Here is a 17,440-nt window from a genome sequence, read left to right as displayed (position 1 = left end):
ATTTGAAGGTGCTCAAATACATCAGCCTCGTGTCAGTAGATTTACGTAAAAGAACTCCTGCGGGACAAAGTTCTGGCACCTCGGCGTCTCTGAAAACAGTACAGTAGTTAGTGGGGCGTAAGGCCAATAACATTATTAGACTGTATCATTATTGACTTGTCTAAAGCCTGTGAGAGGAGATCATGGAAGATTATTGATGAAAATGAGGGCTATTGGACTAGACAAAAGTGTGACGGAATGGGTGTCAAAATTTCCTGAAAATAGAACTCAAAGAAATAGAGTATGTGAAGCATTATCTTATCCAGTAATGACTACTGCAAGCCAGTTTTATTCTTACAAGTTACAAACTTCATATGTGGTCCATGTTGTCGACCTTAACGGGCTTGTTAAATAACAGAAAAGGTCTACCTATACAGTACATTACCAGTCCTGCCTTAATGTATGACTACAAGAAGAGCCCCACTTCAAATGTTATTGAATAATAGTTAACATGGTTTCAATCCTGAGGCTTGAATCAAATTCATTACGTAACATAGAGCATGTTATATGAACTCTACTTATTTTACTAAATGCCTCAACAAGTTTTAAACTACGTGTATAGTTCTGAATAGAACTTCCTTCATACTACATATCACATCACCTACCACTGTTATTTGGATAAATGAAACATCTCTAATTTTATAAGATGTTATTTTAACACGGTACAAACTTGCAAATGTATTTTAATATGTAATTTTTCAATATAAGTGTACTTTTAGAATATTTTTACTTTGTATGTATCTTGCCTGAGGGGATTCGATTTCCACCTCAGCCATCCTTGAAGTGGTTTCTGTGGTTTCCCACTTCTCCAAGTAAATGCCAGGATGGTACCTAACTTAAGGTCACGGCCACTTCCTTCCCTCTTCCTTGTCTATCCCTTCGAATCTTCGCATCCCCCCCCCCCCAGTTGTATTCTCCGACCCAATGTCTCGCGCTCCAGGGCACCGTCCTTGAGACAGTAGAGGTGGGATCCCTCGCTGAGTCTGAGGTAAAAGCCAACCCTGGAGGTTAAACGGATTGAGAAAGAATATATCTTGCCTATTATGGTACCTTGATTCCAACGTTATCAATGATTGGGCTCTAAGCTGATGATGTTCTACGAAGAACGAAACATGTACTTGTAATATATAAAATAAACATTGTGAACTTGTATTGGATAGGTGGGACATTTCTGTAATTTAACCAGCAGTATTATTGGACCCTTGTGTTTTCTGATATACATATATTTTTATTTTCCGTCTTGTATCCACATTTTTGCCAAGCATAGATGATCATGCCTCGGAGAATAAGAGAGCTGAATTGGTTGGAACCATTGGATCCTCTTGTGTAATTTCTCGTCAGAATGTTCTGTGAAGAATTTGTCTGAAAGTCTTCCAGATGACAAATGGTTCATTTGAATGAATGCATGCAAAAACGGGCTAACCATCAAATGCGTGAAAATTGAGATAGAGGCTGCCATCTGCTCTTAATGATATGAACTACAATTACTGAAGTGGGCTACCATCAGGGAATCACCTCTAAAGAAATACAAGGCTTCAAAATTTTTGGGAATTCTAAATCATCTTGACAGAATTACAAAATCGGGCTAACAGATTGTTACGTAAAGTACACTGACTGACAGAGCAAATGCAACACCAAGAAGGAGTGGTTCGAAAGGGATGAAAGTTGGGGAAAAAACAGAGACGGCACGGACGAATAATTGATGTTTATTTCAAACCGATATGCAGGTTACACAATGCGCACGGCATCGACTCAGTAGGATGTAGGACCACCGCGAGCGGCGATGCACGCAGAAACACGTCGAGGTACAGAGTCAATAAGAGTGCGGATGGTGTCCTGAGGGATGGTTCTCCATTCTCTGTCAACCATTTGCCACAGTTGGTCATCCGTACGAGGCTGGGGCAGAGTTTGCAAACGGCGTCCAATGAGATCCCACACGTGTTCGATTGGTGAGAGATCCGGAGAGTACGCTGGCCACGGAAGCATCTGTACACCTCGTAGAGCCTGTTGGGAGATGCGAGCAGTGTGTGGGCGGGCATTATCCTGCTGAAACAGAGCATTGGGCAGCCCCTGAAGGTACGGGAGTGCCACCGGCCGCAGCACATGCTGCACGTAGCGGTGGGCATTTAACGTGCCTTGAATACGCACTAGAGGTGACGTGGAATCATACGCAATAGCGCCCCAAACCATGATACCGCGTTGTCTAGCGGTAGGGCGCTCCACAGTTACTGCCGGATTTGACCTTTCTCCACGCCGACGCCACACTCGTCTGCGGTGACTATCACTGACAGAACAGAAGCGTGACTCATCGGAGAACACGACGTTCCGCCATTCCCTCATCCAAGTCGTTCTAGCCCAGCACCATGCCAGGCGTGCACGTCTATGCTGTGGAGTCAATGGTAGTCTTCTGAGCGGACGCCGGGAGTGCAGGCCTCCTTCAACCAATCGACGGGAAATTGTTCTGGTCGATATTGGAACAGCCAGGGTGTCTTGCACATGCTGAAGAATGGCGGTTGACGTGGCGTGCGGGGCTGCCACCGCTTGGCGGCGGATGCGCCGATCCTCGCGTGCTGACGTCACCCGGGCTGCGCCTGGACCCCTCGCACGTGCTACATGTCCCTGCACCAGCCATCTTCGCCACAGGCGCTGCACCGTGGACACATCCCTATGGGTATCGGCTGCGATTTGACGAAGCGACCAACCTGCCCTTCTCAGCCCGATCACCATACCCCTCGTAAAGTCGTCTGTCTGCTGGAAATGCCTCCGTTGACGGTGGCCTGGCATTCTTAGCTATACACGTGTCCTGTGGCACACGACAATACGTTCTACAATGACTGTCGGCTGAGAAATCACGGTACGAAGTGGGCCATTTGCCAACGCCGTGTCCCATTTATCGTTCGCTACGTGCGCAGCACAGCGGCGCATTTCACATCATGAGCATACCTCAGTGACGTCAGTCTACCCTGCAATTGGCATAAAGTTCTGACCACTCCTTCTTGGTGTTGCATTTGCTCTGTCAGTCAGTGTAATACCTCCATTAGCCCTGAATTCTTGTTCGTTGAGCTCATAGTTCACGGTACGAAGTATTTGCTTGGTGTGGTGTATCATCCACCTTAGACTGGTAACATCACAAATCTGGGGGAAGCCATGCACCCAAGTATGAGCATGTAATTTTAATGGGAGGCTTTAATACTGACTTGACAAACAAATCTACTGAAACTAAACAATTGCCTGAGATGTTTACATACATTAATATGATAATACACGACTCGTTGGCTGAATGGTCAGTGTACTGGCCTTCGGTGCAGAGGCTCCCGGGTTGATGGTCAGGGATTTTAACCTTCATTGGTTAATTCCAGTGGCCCGGGGGCTGGGGGTTTGTGCTGTCACCAATATCCCTGCAACTCGCAAACCACACGTAACACTATCCTCCACCACAATAACATGCAGTCACCTACACATGGCAGATGCCGCCCATCCTCATCAGTGGGTCTGCTTTATAAGGGTTGCACTCGGCCAGAAATAGCTACATGAATGTAATTATTATTAATATGACAATACTGCCCCTAAACCCTGCACATCACATTGCCTACTCATATACGCTCCTGTATCTAATAATCACTTTTAATGCCAACATGACACGACATGGTTAATATTCTTTAAATCATTATAACAATGATTTATTGTTGAACAGTATCCTCCTCATTCACAATACCTTATGGTTAATGTGAATTTAAAAAAAATTAAATTTCACATTCGTCACAACTATACATGTTTCTATTCTAATTGGATCATCTTCAGTAGATTGCTAAAATTGACATTACATATTGTAGTGAAAACATTTAAAACTAAGGTAAAAATTGATGTTATGAATGTTAAAATGTTCTCATTAAGAGAAAGTTTATGCTCTTATAAGGTCGTGGTTTAAAATCTTCTGTGTGCACTCTTGTCCACTTGCACTCAAGTTTTTAAGCAAACACATTTTTTACAGTTGATCTGACAAGAAGAAAAGGTCTTAATGATAGAGTGACTCCACCTTTACAATACAGTGCAATGTTCTTTTTTTTTTTTTTACTTTATTTCAAGAAAAGGGACATGTTTTGTCTGTTCTTATGTGAGACATCTTCAGCCTAAGCTATTATGGTAAAACACATGATAATCTTGATACTAAGAAAACAATGACATATTAAAATATTGAAGAGTCAAGGTGACTCAATCTGTCACGTGTTAACACAGATTTAAAAAAAAAACAACACAGTCTGTGTATGTCTTAAGACCAGTTATTTAATGATAAAAGTCCCATTGAGTTTTCATTATTATACACCCTCTTCATCCTGATCTTTTGTTGCCAGATTTCTGTAGAACTGATGATGAATGATCCAATAGGTTGTGTTTTTTTTTTTTTTTTTGCAGTGGTTATCCTGTGCCCTTAAGGATACGAGAGTGGGGTTGTGCCCCTAAATTCACATGGGCAACCAACTCTTCTCTTACATCAGTGGTCACTGGAACTAGTTCTTGAAAGTTGTAGACTTGAGTGGACTGTCTTTATGGAGAACGAGTTTGAAACTACCTTATCTGCGATAGATGTTTTCCTGTTAGTGATCTCATTCTGGAGTTGTTTGCAGGAAATGAACATGCTGCTGTATGGGTGTGTGATGTGGAAATGGGATTTCTGTTGGGGCCTCTTTAAACAACAACAATCATCATAATCATCACATCAGGTTTCTTCTTTTTGCTGAGGCAGTGACAGTCAACCAGTTTCCTGGTGTTAAGGCATTGGGCTGATATTTTTTTGCCCTTTTAATAATTCCAAAGTCACTAACACAGAAATTAAAACTGTGACCAGGAACAAAAAAAAAAAAAATCTGTGAAGTAACTTGTAATCCCAAAGAATGCTGCAATACATATGACAGCATACGTGTCATATTTATGTTGTGATTCTATCCACCACAGCTGTCGCTGTAAAGCGTGACAAGTGTGACTTATGAAGGAACTTTTGTCTTTAAATGTGCCATAATGCATGAAACAATGTCCTTGCTCCAAATATACGTGTGACTAATATTGTCATTTTGTTGGTATGTTTTTATGGGATGACAAATTACCCAAGAGAACGAAATTAACATTATATAAACAGTATTTCATACCAATTGTAACATACGGACTAGAAACGCTGGTAACTAATAAGAGACAAGATAGTATGATCCAAGCAGTAGATATGACATTTTTAAGAACATTGGTTAAAAAGAAGAAGAGATAGAATTTTAAATATTAAAATCAAAGAAGAGCTAAATATAGAACCGTTAGTACACAAGATACAGAAAGTAAGACTGAGATGGTTCAGACATGTAAAAAGAATGCGAACGGAACGGGTAGCAAGAAGGAAATTGGAAAGAGAAGTTAAGGTAAAGGGACCAATTGGTAGACCGAGAAGAAGGTGGATGGATCAGATTTGGAAGGACGTTAGAGAAGCTGGATTGGATGTGGCGGAAGTAATGGAGCAGGAAAAGTGGAAGGACGGAAAGGAATGGAGGAGGCTTGTTAACCACACCCGGGCGACTGGAGTGGGACATTGATGATGATTATGATGATGATAATTTGTTGTGTATACCCATATTGAAAGTCCAGAACTGTGTCTTGTATCTCACCCCCATTGTTAATATATGTGTGGGAAATGTCTTCTGAAGATCATACATAAGTACAGCTCTAATACCATTGCTTTGTTTGACAATGTCAATTTTTGTTTTTCCCCCCAGAGAAAACAGTTTCTGCTTTACACAAATGCAGCTCGTATTGAGCAACCTTTTTTTACTTTTTCTGGTCCGTCTACCATTCCCTTTATCTCTGCAACAGTAGCATCACATGTTTGATAAGTATCTTTATGAGGTGGGTGAAAATACAAATTACACTTACCACTGAAGATGGTGCGAAACACAAACAAGGATTCAGGAGCATCTCCTTCATTCTGGCACTGTTCTGTTTGCGATCCGTACATTATTGACATGTTTATGACCGGCAGCAGCTATTTTCCATCTATATTGTCCTTATGACTGTAGTGTGAATGGTAGGTTGAAAATGATTCGATGGACTTAAGTACTTGCTCTTCGATACTTCTGGAGGTTTTGTTATCTGGAGTGTGTCTCCCTCGACCATCATGAGCAAGCAATCCAGTTTCTGTTTTCTGCTTCAAGGCCAAATCAATAGTGCCATCTGGAATGCATAGCGCTTTGCATTAAAACTTGTTAGATAACCTGCTCTCTGCCAGTAGCATCTTGCATTATATATATACACCCTAGTGTTACTCAGTTCGGATTCTTCAACCTTAGTACAGCGCTTTCCAACAGCAGTTACTGTTATTGATCCCACAATGAAAGCATTCTTTAGTGACCAGTCCAATTTGTAAAAACTATGATAAATTTCCACACGCCATTCCCACTGTCAGATTATTACAATTCTTTGAACAACCACATAACTTCCTGTTAATTCTTGGGCTTTAACAAGTTTGCCACAAGATGACTATACTCGTGTCCAGATTTTCTTATTACTTTCTTATGTTAGCTTGAGTCTCGTTTCCTTTTTCTTCCACAATGCATTTGAATATCATCATCATCTGTAGCACAATATAAAATAAAGTATTATTATTAATATAAATTTTATGCATGTTAGCTGATGTTCCAAATGTAACAGATTTAGTAGGCCTATGCAATGCAATTGGCATGCTGTAAAAGCGTCAGACCTTATGAAGTGCCAGCAAGAGTTAATAACTTCTTATATCTCTTTTATTGGCTACCACCCATACTTCCTATACCTAAAGAAAATTAGGCATATCTGATTCATTAGTGGGTATGTTTTCGTCCATCTGATATGTCGTGTCATCGTTGCTAACAGTAGATAAGTCGGATACCGATGAACTCTCATGTAACACGTCCACCATCATCTTGGCACTTGGTCATGTATGACTCACACATCACAGTGCCTGACTCGCTTGCTGCTGGCAACACATCACAGATACTGTAAGGTCGTTAGTCATGTTTAGCATAGATAGAATATGATATATCTTTTCTAGTCATTACACCGAACATGTCAAAATGAGCTGTGATGGCTCTTAGTCGCCTCTGGCACTGAGTCACTCGATTGTTGTAGACATTTTCATTCCTTGTTTAACATTACTTGAGAGCATGTTGAGTTTTCATTACTGCTTGGGATTGCTACTTCGTGTACCCGTAACTTTTTAACTTCATTCTACAATCAGACGTGCTAACTCTCCTGATTAAAGTGGGAGACACTGTTTTTCATCCTACCTCCCGATCTCCTGATCGCTGGGACCAGTCCCCTGATTTTGAGGGCAGTTTCAGTAATTTTTGTATTATTTCAAAATTCTGCACCTTTCCTCGTTCTATCAATAGATGACCGAGTATGGCAGGTCGATGGTAGTTCTAATAACCACTACCGGAGGGCAGTATGGGACAGGGTGGCTGACCAAGGTCTATATATAGTAGATCTTGTGGCCGATGAAAAGCGGCATGATCTCTACCAGTAGAAATAGGAAGAGTAGTAGTAAATAATTTAACGTACCAATGCCAGCCTGTGGTCTTCAGCGAGAAAGTCGGTGATGCTGCTACCTACACAGCATGGTGTGGGAGAATTGATGTTTAGTGGGCATTGGTAGGTCAGATGAAATCAGCTGATTGTACATTTAGGGCCTGTACTACGACAGCCAGATAAAAGTGTGGTTTAAATTTATGGGGCAGTTTACACATTTATCTGGAAGTTTGACTGAAAACGTGTACTACAACTCTCATTTATGTGCAGTCTTGGAGAATATTCTCTAGTTTAGCTATGCCGAAGTTGGAGAGGCAGTTAATGCACTTCTCTGGGAATTTGCTCTTGTTGGGTACGCTGCTGTAAGAATCAAGATGGCTGCACATCGTGGTGAATGTACCCCTGCATGATGCTGTACAAAAACTAAGTTGTTCTAATGTAATCTATGTATACATTAATAAAATAGCAGGGGGAGAGGTGATACTCCCAGGTGGCGGATAGGGGGGTCCTAACCGGCTTGCCGGCGGACTTGAGGGAAATAAAATGCCTCTCGCAGACCAAACACACTACCACCTCGGGGTGGGGGACACACATGTAGAATACACCCGTGGTATCCTCTGCCTGTCGTAAGAGGCGATTAAAAGGGGTGACCAAGGGATGATCAAATTAGAACCATCAGACTACTTGTAATTAGTACCATCACGCAGGGAACACCATGGGTCGCATTTACTTGCGCGTAGGACCACTATGTTAGGTACGCAGTAGGTTTGTGATTAGTAGCGACAGTGTGTGAATCAGGATGAGGGTCTTACAGTACCTGTGATTCATATCCCTATATGAGCGACACCATGGTTCTGACTTGCCTATGCTTGGTTTCCACTATGTGAGGAATACCACTGGATAGTTCGAGTCCCTGTGGTTAGTCCACTTATGTTAGGAGTGCGATAGGTTTGCGTTGCCTGTAAATAGCGCAACAATGTGCGAAACACCATAGGTCTGTGTTACATGTGCGCATTACACTACCTGTGAATAGTACCATAACGTGTGGAATACCGCGAGTCTACGCTACTTTTGATTAGTACCGTCAAATGACAAATAGCATGGTTCTAATTTCCTAGTGATAAGTACCATTATGAGGGGCCGATGACCTGGATTTTGGACCCGTTTCAACTACAAGCATAATCTATTCAGCATCGTGCTATAGAAGCAGTCCCTTGATCAGTGATACAGTCGAACCTGTCCTAACGGACACCCTTATTCAGCGGACATCTGCCTATACGGACAATTTCCCTTGGAACCAATTTTGTTTTACATAAGACAAGTGTTAAATTGGCCTCATTTAAGTGGACACCTCGAACTCCGGACAGTGGACATCGCCATTTGTTCCGTCCACTTGACTTAAGCCGACACTTTACACGTTGCAGGACAATTTATTACGCCGGACCACATGTCATCCTTTCTTTTAAAATCATTCTTCAGACATAAGGAAATGTTTGTACTATTTTGAGTGCGAGGGGGAGAGTGTACATCGGAATGAATTTCTACCTAGAGGTGTATAGGCCTATTCCGAGAATTCTAATTGCCCAGAAATGCTGTCAGAGACTGTTGACTCTAAGGGTACGTTTATGCTGCAGCTTCGCTGCTGGCTCATGGATGCTCGCCCTAGCACTTCGCTGCTGGCTGTAGCCTGGCTGCTCGCCATGGAGCTTTTACCCTGCAGCAGCCCCGCGCACACGCTGCTGGCAGCTCCCAGTTGTAGTCGAAAATTCAAAACAGAGGAACTGATAGTTAAGGCAGTTTGTATTTTGCATAATTTGATTATAGATATAGAGGGCATGAACACTTAGACTACCGAGCTCGATAGCTGCAGTCGCTTAAGTGCGGCCAGTATCCAGTAATCGGGAGATAGTGGGATAGACTGTCGGCAGCCCTGAAGATGGTTTTTCGTGGTTTACCATTTTCACACCAGGCAAATGCCGGGGCTGTACCTTAATTAAGGCCACGGCCGCTTCCTTTCAATTCCTAGGCCTTTCCTATCCCACCGTCGTCGTAAGCCATATCTGTGTCGGTGCGACGTAAAGCAAAAAAAAACACCTCTTAGACTACGAAGACGTACTTCCAAGAGCTACCCCGTCGAGGAGAAACAGCACAGCTCCAGCTGAAGCTTCTGAAGTGCGGAATAAATTCAGAGATTTTTTTAACGAGTGAGTCGCAGTTCTGTTGGCGAGTGTATCTTACAATAATTTGCTGTACTGAATGTGAAATAAAAAGTGTAAAATGCTTCGCCAGGATTTTTCAGTGCATTTCTACTGCGGGAGTTGATTGAAGAATGAAGCTACAAATGCTTCATTTCGTAATTTAATAGTGTACTTTTAAATAATGTAAAATAGGGGGTTATGGAGTATGTCATTTTGACTTTAGTTAGGTCTCCTTAACAAAATGTGTTTACAGTTTGAAAAAATAACTGTCGAACTTTCCATGAAAAACGAAGTACTTCATATAAATCACCTGCTTGTAAAAACAGAGGTCCCCAAAATGGCAAGATTAAAAGAACAAAGTTGATGTAATCGTTCCGCATTCTTTTGCCACGTCATTCGATAGTTTGATGATGATGATGATGCTTGTTGTTTAAAGTGGGCTAACATGTAGGTCATCGGCCCCGATGGTACAAGATGAGACGAAATGGATTAAAAGTTATAATTAACCCACTGACTAGGATTAGGAAAATGCTATTTGCTTTACGTCGCACCGACACAGAGATGTCTTACGGCGACGATGGGAGAGGAAAGGCCTAGGAATTGGAAGGAAGCGGCTGTGACCTTAATTAAGGTACAGCCCCGGCATTTGCCTTGGTGTGAAAATGGGAAACCACGAAAAACCATCTTCAGGGCTGCCGACAGTGGGGCTCGAACCCACTATCTCCCGATTACTGGATACTGGCCGCACTTAAGCGACTGCAGCTATCGAACTCGGTAGATTAGAAAAATGATAATGATGAGGAAAATTATTATGAAGTTAAAATAAGCAGTGAATCTAATTCGCAATGCACTGATATTGAAGTAAAATAATATATTTAATTCCAATTAAAAATACACAAAGGTAAACACATAGGTTTTTTTTTTGCTATTTGTTTTACGTCGCGCCGACACAGATAGGTCTTATGGCGACGATGGGATAGAAGAGGCCTCTGAATGGGAAGGAAGCAGTCGTGGTCTTAATTAAGGTACAACCCCAGCATTTTCCTGATGTGAAAATGGGAAACCACGGAAAACCATCTTCAGGGTCGCCGTCAGTGGGGTTCGAACCCACTGTCTCCAGGATTCAAGCTCACAGCTGCACGCCCCTAATCGCACGGCCAGCTCGCCCGGTAGGGTAAAATAGTAGTTAACCATAAACCAATTAAAACACAAATAGTTACTTTACTTTTAAACACGATAAAACAAGCCACTCTCTCTCATAAAACGTAGGAAAAGGTCTACTGGCCGCTCGTCATCTCATCACTCCTTTTATCTCATATGAAACTCGTGTGATGATCCGCATGACGCTGGCTCCAAATCGCATTGCGTTCGAAGACAGGTTCAGATAGCAAGTGAGCAAGTGATCACTGAACGTGTGTATAGTGTGCGAAGAGAGGAAGAGTGGGAGAGCGGGTGACCTTGAAAGAACCAATCACAGTCAAAGTTACAGGATTGCCAGCGATGGGCCAGGCTTGAAAATCAAACGTGTTTGAGACCATGGATGTGGCAAGGATAGCAGCCAGCAGCGCAGCTATGAGCCGGGCTCCAGGGTAAATGCAGTGATTGAGATTCATTGGTTTGTTTCATCATCGCCTAACATCGAGCAGCGAGGCTTAGCGTTGTGCCAGCAGCCAGGCTGCAGCATAAACGTACCCTAAGTTACCTGGGGATTTTCGTCCCTTCTTGCATCATTCTATTCATAACTCGGATTGTCGCTGATAAGGTCGAGCTCAGGTAGTCAACTTAAGAAGGAAAAGACAGTACAGTACAGGCGCTAATTAGTGAGACAGAAATACCGTAGCAGTTCAGTTGTCTGTTAAACACGAGTAACAAGGGACAATCGTGTTTAGATCTCGAGGCAAGAAGAAATGTAATTATAGCAAGTGACAAGAGACTTTCAGTGAGAAAGCTTGCCGAAAAATTCAACTGCGGGAAAACTCAAATAAACACTATTGTGAAGAATAGAACTGAATATCGCAGTTAAGAAAACGTGCTAAATTTATACAGACGAAGCTTCACAATTACTTCACGAAGCTGTAATGCTTGTAAATTATGTAAAAACACTTATAATAACTCTCTATGATATACTAACACAGAAGTGACTTAGAATAATAAAAATTAAGATATGTATGCTTATATTTAAGGTGGATGTTCTTTGCCGTTAAAATGTTTGATTATTTTTACAAACTTATTTTAGCGGACACCTCTCGTAACGGACATTTTTCCTCGGAACCGACGGTGTCCGCAGAAGGGATGTTCGACTGTACTATTGTTTTGTGCCAACTTCTGTGCTTGTGAGGCACTGTGGGTCGGTTCCACTGATCGTTTTAAATTCATATCCATCCATTCATTCTTTGTCTTCACGCTTTGAATTCTGGTCAGTGGAGGATTTTGGACTTTTAATTTGTCATAACATTTCGTCTCATTTCGTACCATTAGGGGCCGATGACCTCGATGTTAGGCCCCTTTAAACAACAATCATCATCATCATCATCATCATCATCAGTGAGTTGTTGCCACTAACTGTATGAGTTGCATGCAAGCAACTTAATAACAAGCTTTACTGGTAGCCGTAGTCGTTATGGCGTCAGGACTTGATACTGCCGCGCCGTTATTTGTCATTTCGAGTCCCATTAGTAAAATACTTTTTTACCTTCTAAGTATTAAGATAACAATTAAGTAAAAGGTTCCACCTGATCGATACTTTTTTAAAAATTTCGTACCATTAGAGGCCGTCACACAGCTACGTCCTCGTCACACAGCTACTACACAAGGTCGAGGACGGCAGAGACAGATACAAACTCGTAAAACATCGGAACACGAATGAATTGGACAGGGGTCGTACACCTAACTTCCCAACTTAATGATTCCGAATAAAATTCGTACAACGAATAATTGGATAGGGGTTGTGCTCCAAACTATCCAACTAAATGAAAACTGAAAAATTCGACCAACAATCTATATAATCTCCACCGGACAGCAAGAAAGTTCTAGAAAAAGAAGGAACGCTACATCATCAAGACAAGTGTGCAAGAGCATTAACGGAAAACTGTCGAACTTAATAATGAACCAGTGCAAGTGACAACGAATGAAATCAAAGATGTTTTAGTTTAGAAAAGTTGTTTAATTTTAATCTTAACTAACAAACACAAACCTCACCCTCCCTCACCACTTAAGCATCCCTTACTAACACATTTTAAATTTAATTATGAAATGTTTTATGCTTTTTCACCTAAGCTTTAAGCGAAACAGCTGATGATGATTGCTAAGCAATCGAAACATGTACTGTAAGTTGTTAATGATGTAAAATTTAGCCGAAGGCTAAATAATAAAAAAGTATCGATCAGGTGGAACCTTTTACTTGTTATCTTGATTACAATATTGGTACGGAATGAAGTGGATAGTATGTAATATTCTAAGTATTAGTCGTAGGGTACTAGAGGTGGTGGTATACATTTCCTAATCAATAGAGGTCGTGCCAAAGCTTGGGTTCTATTCCAAAACTCACTGCGTTGCTCCTAGAGAGTAAGGGTTTGTGACGTTTATGGTGATTCGCCCGTCAAGTGAGGATGTTAAGGAAATTATATTTCTTCAACTGCATAACAACTTACTACCAAGTATTTACACTAAAGTGATATAAATGCTTGCCAGTACTATTCTGACATTGTCAAAAATAAATTAACTGCTTATTAAAGTAGCATTGAGTAATTACTAATAAAATTATTGATCCTCCACCGCATACATACTGCCTATTACTAATGTCCAGGTTTTCCAATTTATTTTAATTTACATCTTAACAAAATTGGTAGCATTGATTACGAATATAAACTTTATTTTGCCGTAACGTGCATCCTCATAATTAGTACTGGTATTAGAGAAAAAATAAAATTACAGTGTGTGAAAGGAATTATTCAATAAGATACATGACTTGAATCTTACCTTTTGCATTCATGTATAATTTTCACCCTTTTTTTCCCCACAATTTCTGTGTTTCATTACATATTTAATTAATTTTAAAATTTCTTGATATGCATAGATTTCTGTCCTAAATCTTTTATTAGCTGGAACTTCCACATTTGCCTTCTGAGAGTCTAATATTGGGCTCTAGTAGTACAATTTCAAAAGAAAACAAATGAAAACACCCAGCAACAGGTATACCACCACGCTAAATTTCACTACATTTTCAGTAATCTCATTGCTAATGCAATAAAAATGTTGCTATATCTTCTGCATAACAATACCATAATTAAAACCTGTTGGTAATTTGCAAAGAAATATGTAACTTCTAGTTTTCAAAATTTCAGCCTACGTATCTGGCTGTTTATCTCACAAGAAACTTAAATAGGACAGACTCTCTCAGGTGATGCTTGCTATTTTATCAGTTCCACATAGCAATACAAAGTGTGAGAGGATTTTTAGCAGTGACAAACAAAAGAACATAGTTCATATCCTTGCTGTCTGAACAGACATTGGAGCATTGAAATCTGTTCAAGCAAGGGAAGTGCTTTGAGCAAAAATTTAATTCTGATTTGCTGAAGAGGGCTAAGTCAGCTATGGGTATGTTGAACAATTAGTCATAGGGTATTCAGCACTTGGAAGGATGATAGACATATGTTCCTAAAGCTTAGGTATGTCCAGTATTGACTATTCGTATGAAAATAATGAAAAGAAAAATTGTAGGCGTAAAAGAGTTGTTAATGTATTGAATTTTATTGAGTTAGAACATATAATGCCATTTATGATGTGTCGTAGTACATCACAATATGCTGCCAAAATTCTCCTGATTTTCCTTTTACTTTTGAAAGTTGGCATGTCTGTATAATGGACTGTCCTCAACATACTTTTAAGGATAATTTCTATAATTCTTCCAAAATAAATTTAAGCTGTAGGAAATATTCCTTTCAATTTCATGTCTATAATATTTCATAGATTTTGTAAATACTGTATAACTGTTTTAGCTCAGAAACTAATTTGGGATATTCATTGTAGATAATATCTATAGCAATTTGGACTTACTTCAAAATATTGTATATCAATATCTGTGAGCTATGCTTTTTTGAAGTTTGCATCTTATATTTATCTGAATTTCAACTTTTGCAGCTGTTTGGCTGGAGGTTATCCTGTCCCAACATATGAATGGTTTAAAGAAGATTATGAAAATGATCAACTGGTTCCAAGGAAGATTGATCCTCTGAGCAATAAACGATACACAGTTAGTGGTGGCACGCTTATAATTAATGATCCTGATAGAGTAAGTGAATGTCTGTCTGTAGTTTCCATTTTTTCTGTTTTGATGTGTTTGTTTGTTTTCTACCTTTTTCTGGTTCTAATATTTAATGATGGATAATTTTCTTTGTTGAAATCATTGTCATATTTCCTCCTTTACCTATATGCAGTGAGGTTAAGGCAAAAATGGTTCCTCTCTATTTCAGTTTTACCTTTCCACCATTCCTTACCTACTGCTATATTTGTGTTAATCTCTACTTGTTTTGCATTGTTCTTAGTCTGTTCCATCCACCATAATCTGGGTTTTCCTTGCCATGTCTTTTCCTTGACCTGTAATTCATATTTTATATCTCATTCTTCATTCATTCATTCAATTTGCTCAAAGCATCTCTGTCTATTTTTCTCATTCTTCTTGTTCAACTTTTCCATTTAAAATTTTTCCATTTGTTTTTATTGATTTCTCTCTCTCTCTCTCTCTCTCTCTCTCTCTCTCTCTCTCTCAGAAATTTCATATCTTCTACCTATATTCTTTTTCATTCCGTTTGGTCATTGGTCAGGTCTGAGCTGTATATATTGTAAGAGGTCTATAAAGAGCTTTTTATATTCGTTCTTGAGCTTCATTAGTATAACTTTGTTCCATCTGATGTTTCCCATGATTTTGCCATCATCAATGTCCCACTCCAGCCACCCGGGTGTGGTTTTGCTATAATGAGATTTAACTGTTATTCTTCTATAAATTTTGCATGCTTCCTTCCCCCCCCTCCTGAAAGTAGTCATTTTAATTCTCTTCTTTACCAATATCTTAGAGCCTGTTTCTTTCTCCACACACTCTTGAGCAGTCTGTATTTCTACTGGAATTCCTAAAGTCCAGGTGGCTTTGTCATTTCTGCTGCAACATCACCTGCTCTCTCCTCTTTCCTCCCTTTCATCATTTTACTGCCAGTTCCAATTTTGTTATAGCAATCTCTTTTTTTAGGTACCTTTCCTGTTGGATGAATATCTGTTATTGCTATATAATTCTATGCTGTGGCATTTAGTGAGTCATGAAAGTATTCCACCACTCTGCGCTTTTACGTCACACGGGCTCTCCGACGCCACATGTTAGCCAGTTGGTGGACACTGATGTATGATATTCTTTTAGCTTTGTCCTAATGTAGTTTCATTTCCAGCATTGCTCCTACCTGAATAACCTAACCTTCCATAAGCACTTGTATATCATCAAAATAATACTATGCTAACTAGGTTAAATGATGATCTTCATTATTTTTGTACCTTTAATATATTAGTGAAATATAGGAGTCACCAGTTGCTAGGAATCTTAAAGTTATACCTAGCCTATCATTAGTTGAGCCGGCTTTCTGATAATCTGTATCATTTCTTGCAATTTCAGGCCCAATTACTGTCAACAAAAACTGAAAGGCGTGGGGGCATTCTCAAGAAAATTTTGAAAGTCTGCTGCATCATGACATAAATGTTCTTTTCAAGCTTAATTCTAAACGCCTTTCCAATATTTTTCTTTGCCACACTTTGCGTCTATTTTTTTCTTCCTTACCCTATGCATCGTAACTTCTCAAACAGCTTTTTTGGTGTGTACATAATGTTGAAGTTTGTTAAGAAAAGTTTTTAAACTATGTTTTGAAATGTTATTATTATGTATGTATGTTGGGTATTCAGCCCGAAGGCTGGCTTGATCCTCCACAGTTCCGCCAACCACTGTCAGTTTGTCGTTGGTTTCCTCACCTAACCAGAAGTTGCTATTACATATCGGTCTGCCAAGCCCACTGAAATGCTTGCACCAATTGACCCTTTGAGTGACATTTTCACACCATTCATAACAGGGACTGGCTGCATAAGGAATAGTATTACTTGCATCACAGATACCTCGGTCACTTTCATTTTGTCAGTGCCAAGGATGAGACTGAGACAGGTCAGTGAAAGTTACAAATTTATTCTAGCCTATATAACATTGTTTATTAACTTTGGCGAGGACTAGCTAGTATAGGAGTATTTATGCCGTGGGCTTAAGAACAAAGGGAAGTAAGGATGTTAGTCCCAATAAGCTAGTAAGACTAGACTGTGGAATGGAGGTGTGTATGTTTAAACTTTGCATGGCCAGTGGGGCAGTTGCCATACCCTGGCAAATGTTCCATGTGGTTTCCAGACAAGGTGGCATTGAACCTTGAAAAAAGTTCCAATATTCAAGAGAGGAGAGGATCGTCATGGGCCTGTGTTGCTTGTGAGTAGTACCCCTATATGCGAAACACCATGGGTTTGTGTTACCTGTGTGTGGTGCCATTGTGTGTACATACCTTGGGTCTACATTACCTGCGATCAGTACCCCCATGCAAGAGAAACTTCATGAGTCTGCGTTATCTGTGATTAGTCTCATTATAGGAGGT

General features: G+C 40.3%; 1 protein-coding gene across 1 annotated transcript in view; it reads left to right on the top strand.

The window, feature by feature from the left end:
- Positions 1 to 17,440, top strand: part of Cont (Contactin) — a 314,894-nt gene that overhangs the window by 76,139 nt on the left and 221,315 nt on the right. The window contains exon 5 of the mRNA XM_067141447.2: positions 14,916 to 15,066. Coding sequence (XP_066997548.2) covers positions 14,916 to 15,066 — 151 coding nt within the window. The remainder of the gene's footprint in view (positions 1 to 14,915; positions 15,067 to 17,440) is intronic.

This window comes from Anabrus simplex, chromosome 2, assembly GCF_040414725.1.
Source record: "Anabrus simplex isolate iqAnaSimp1 chromosome 2, ASM4041472v1, whole genome shotgun sequence".
Classification (NCBI taxonomy): domain Eukaryota; kingdom Metazoa; phylum Arthropoda; class Insecta; order Orthoptera; family Tettigoniidae; genus Anabrus; species Anabrus simplex.
The sequence above is the reverse complement of the archived record's forward strand: the minus strand, read 5'-3'. Positions and strand labels throughout refer to the sequence as shown.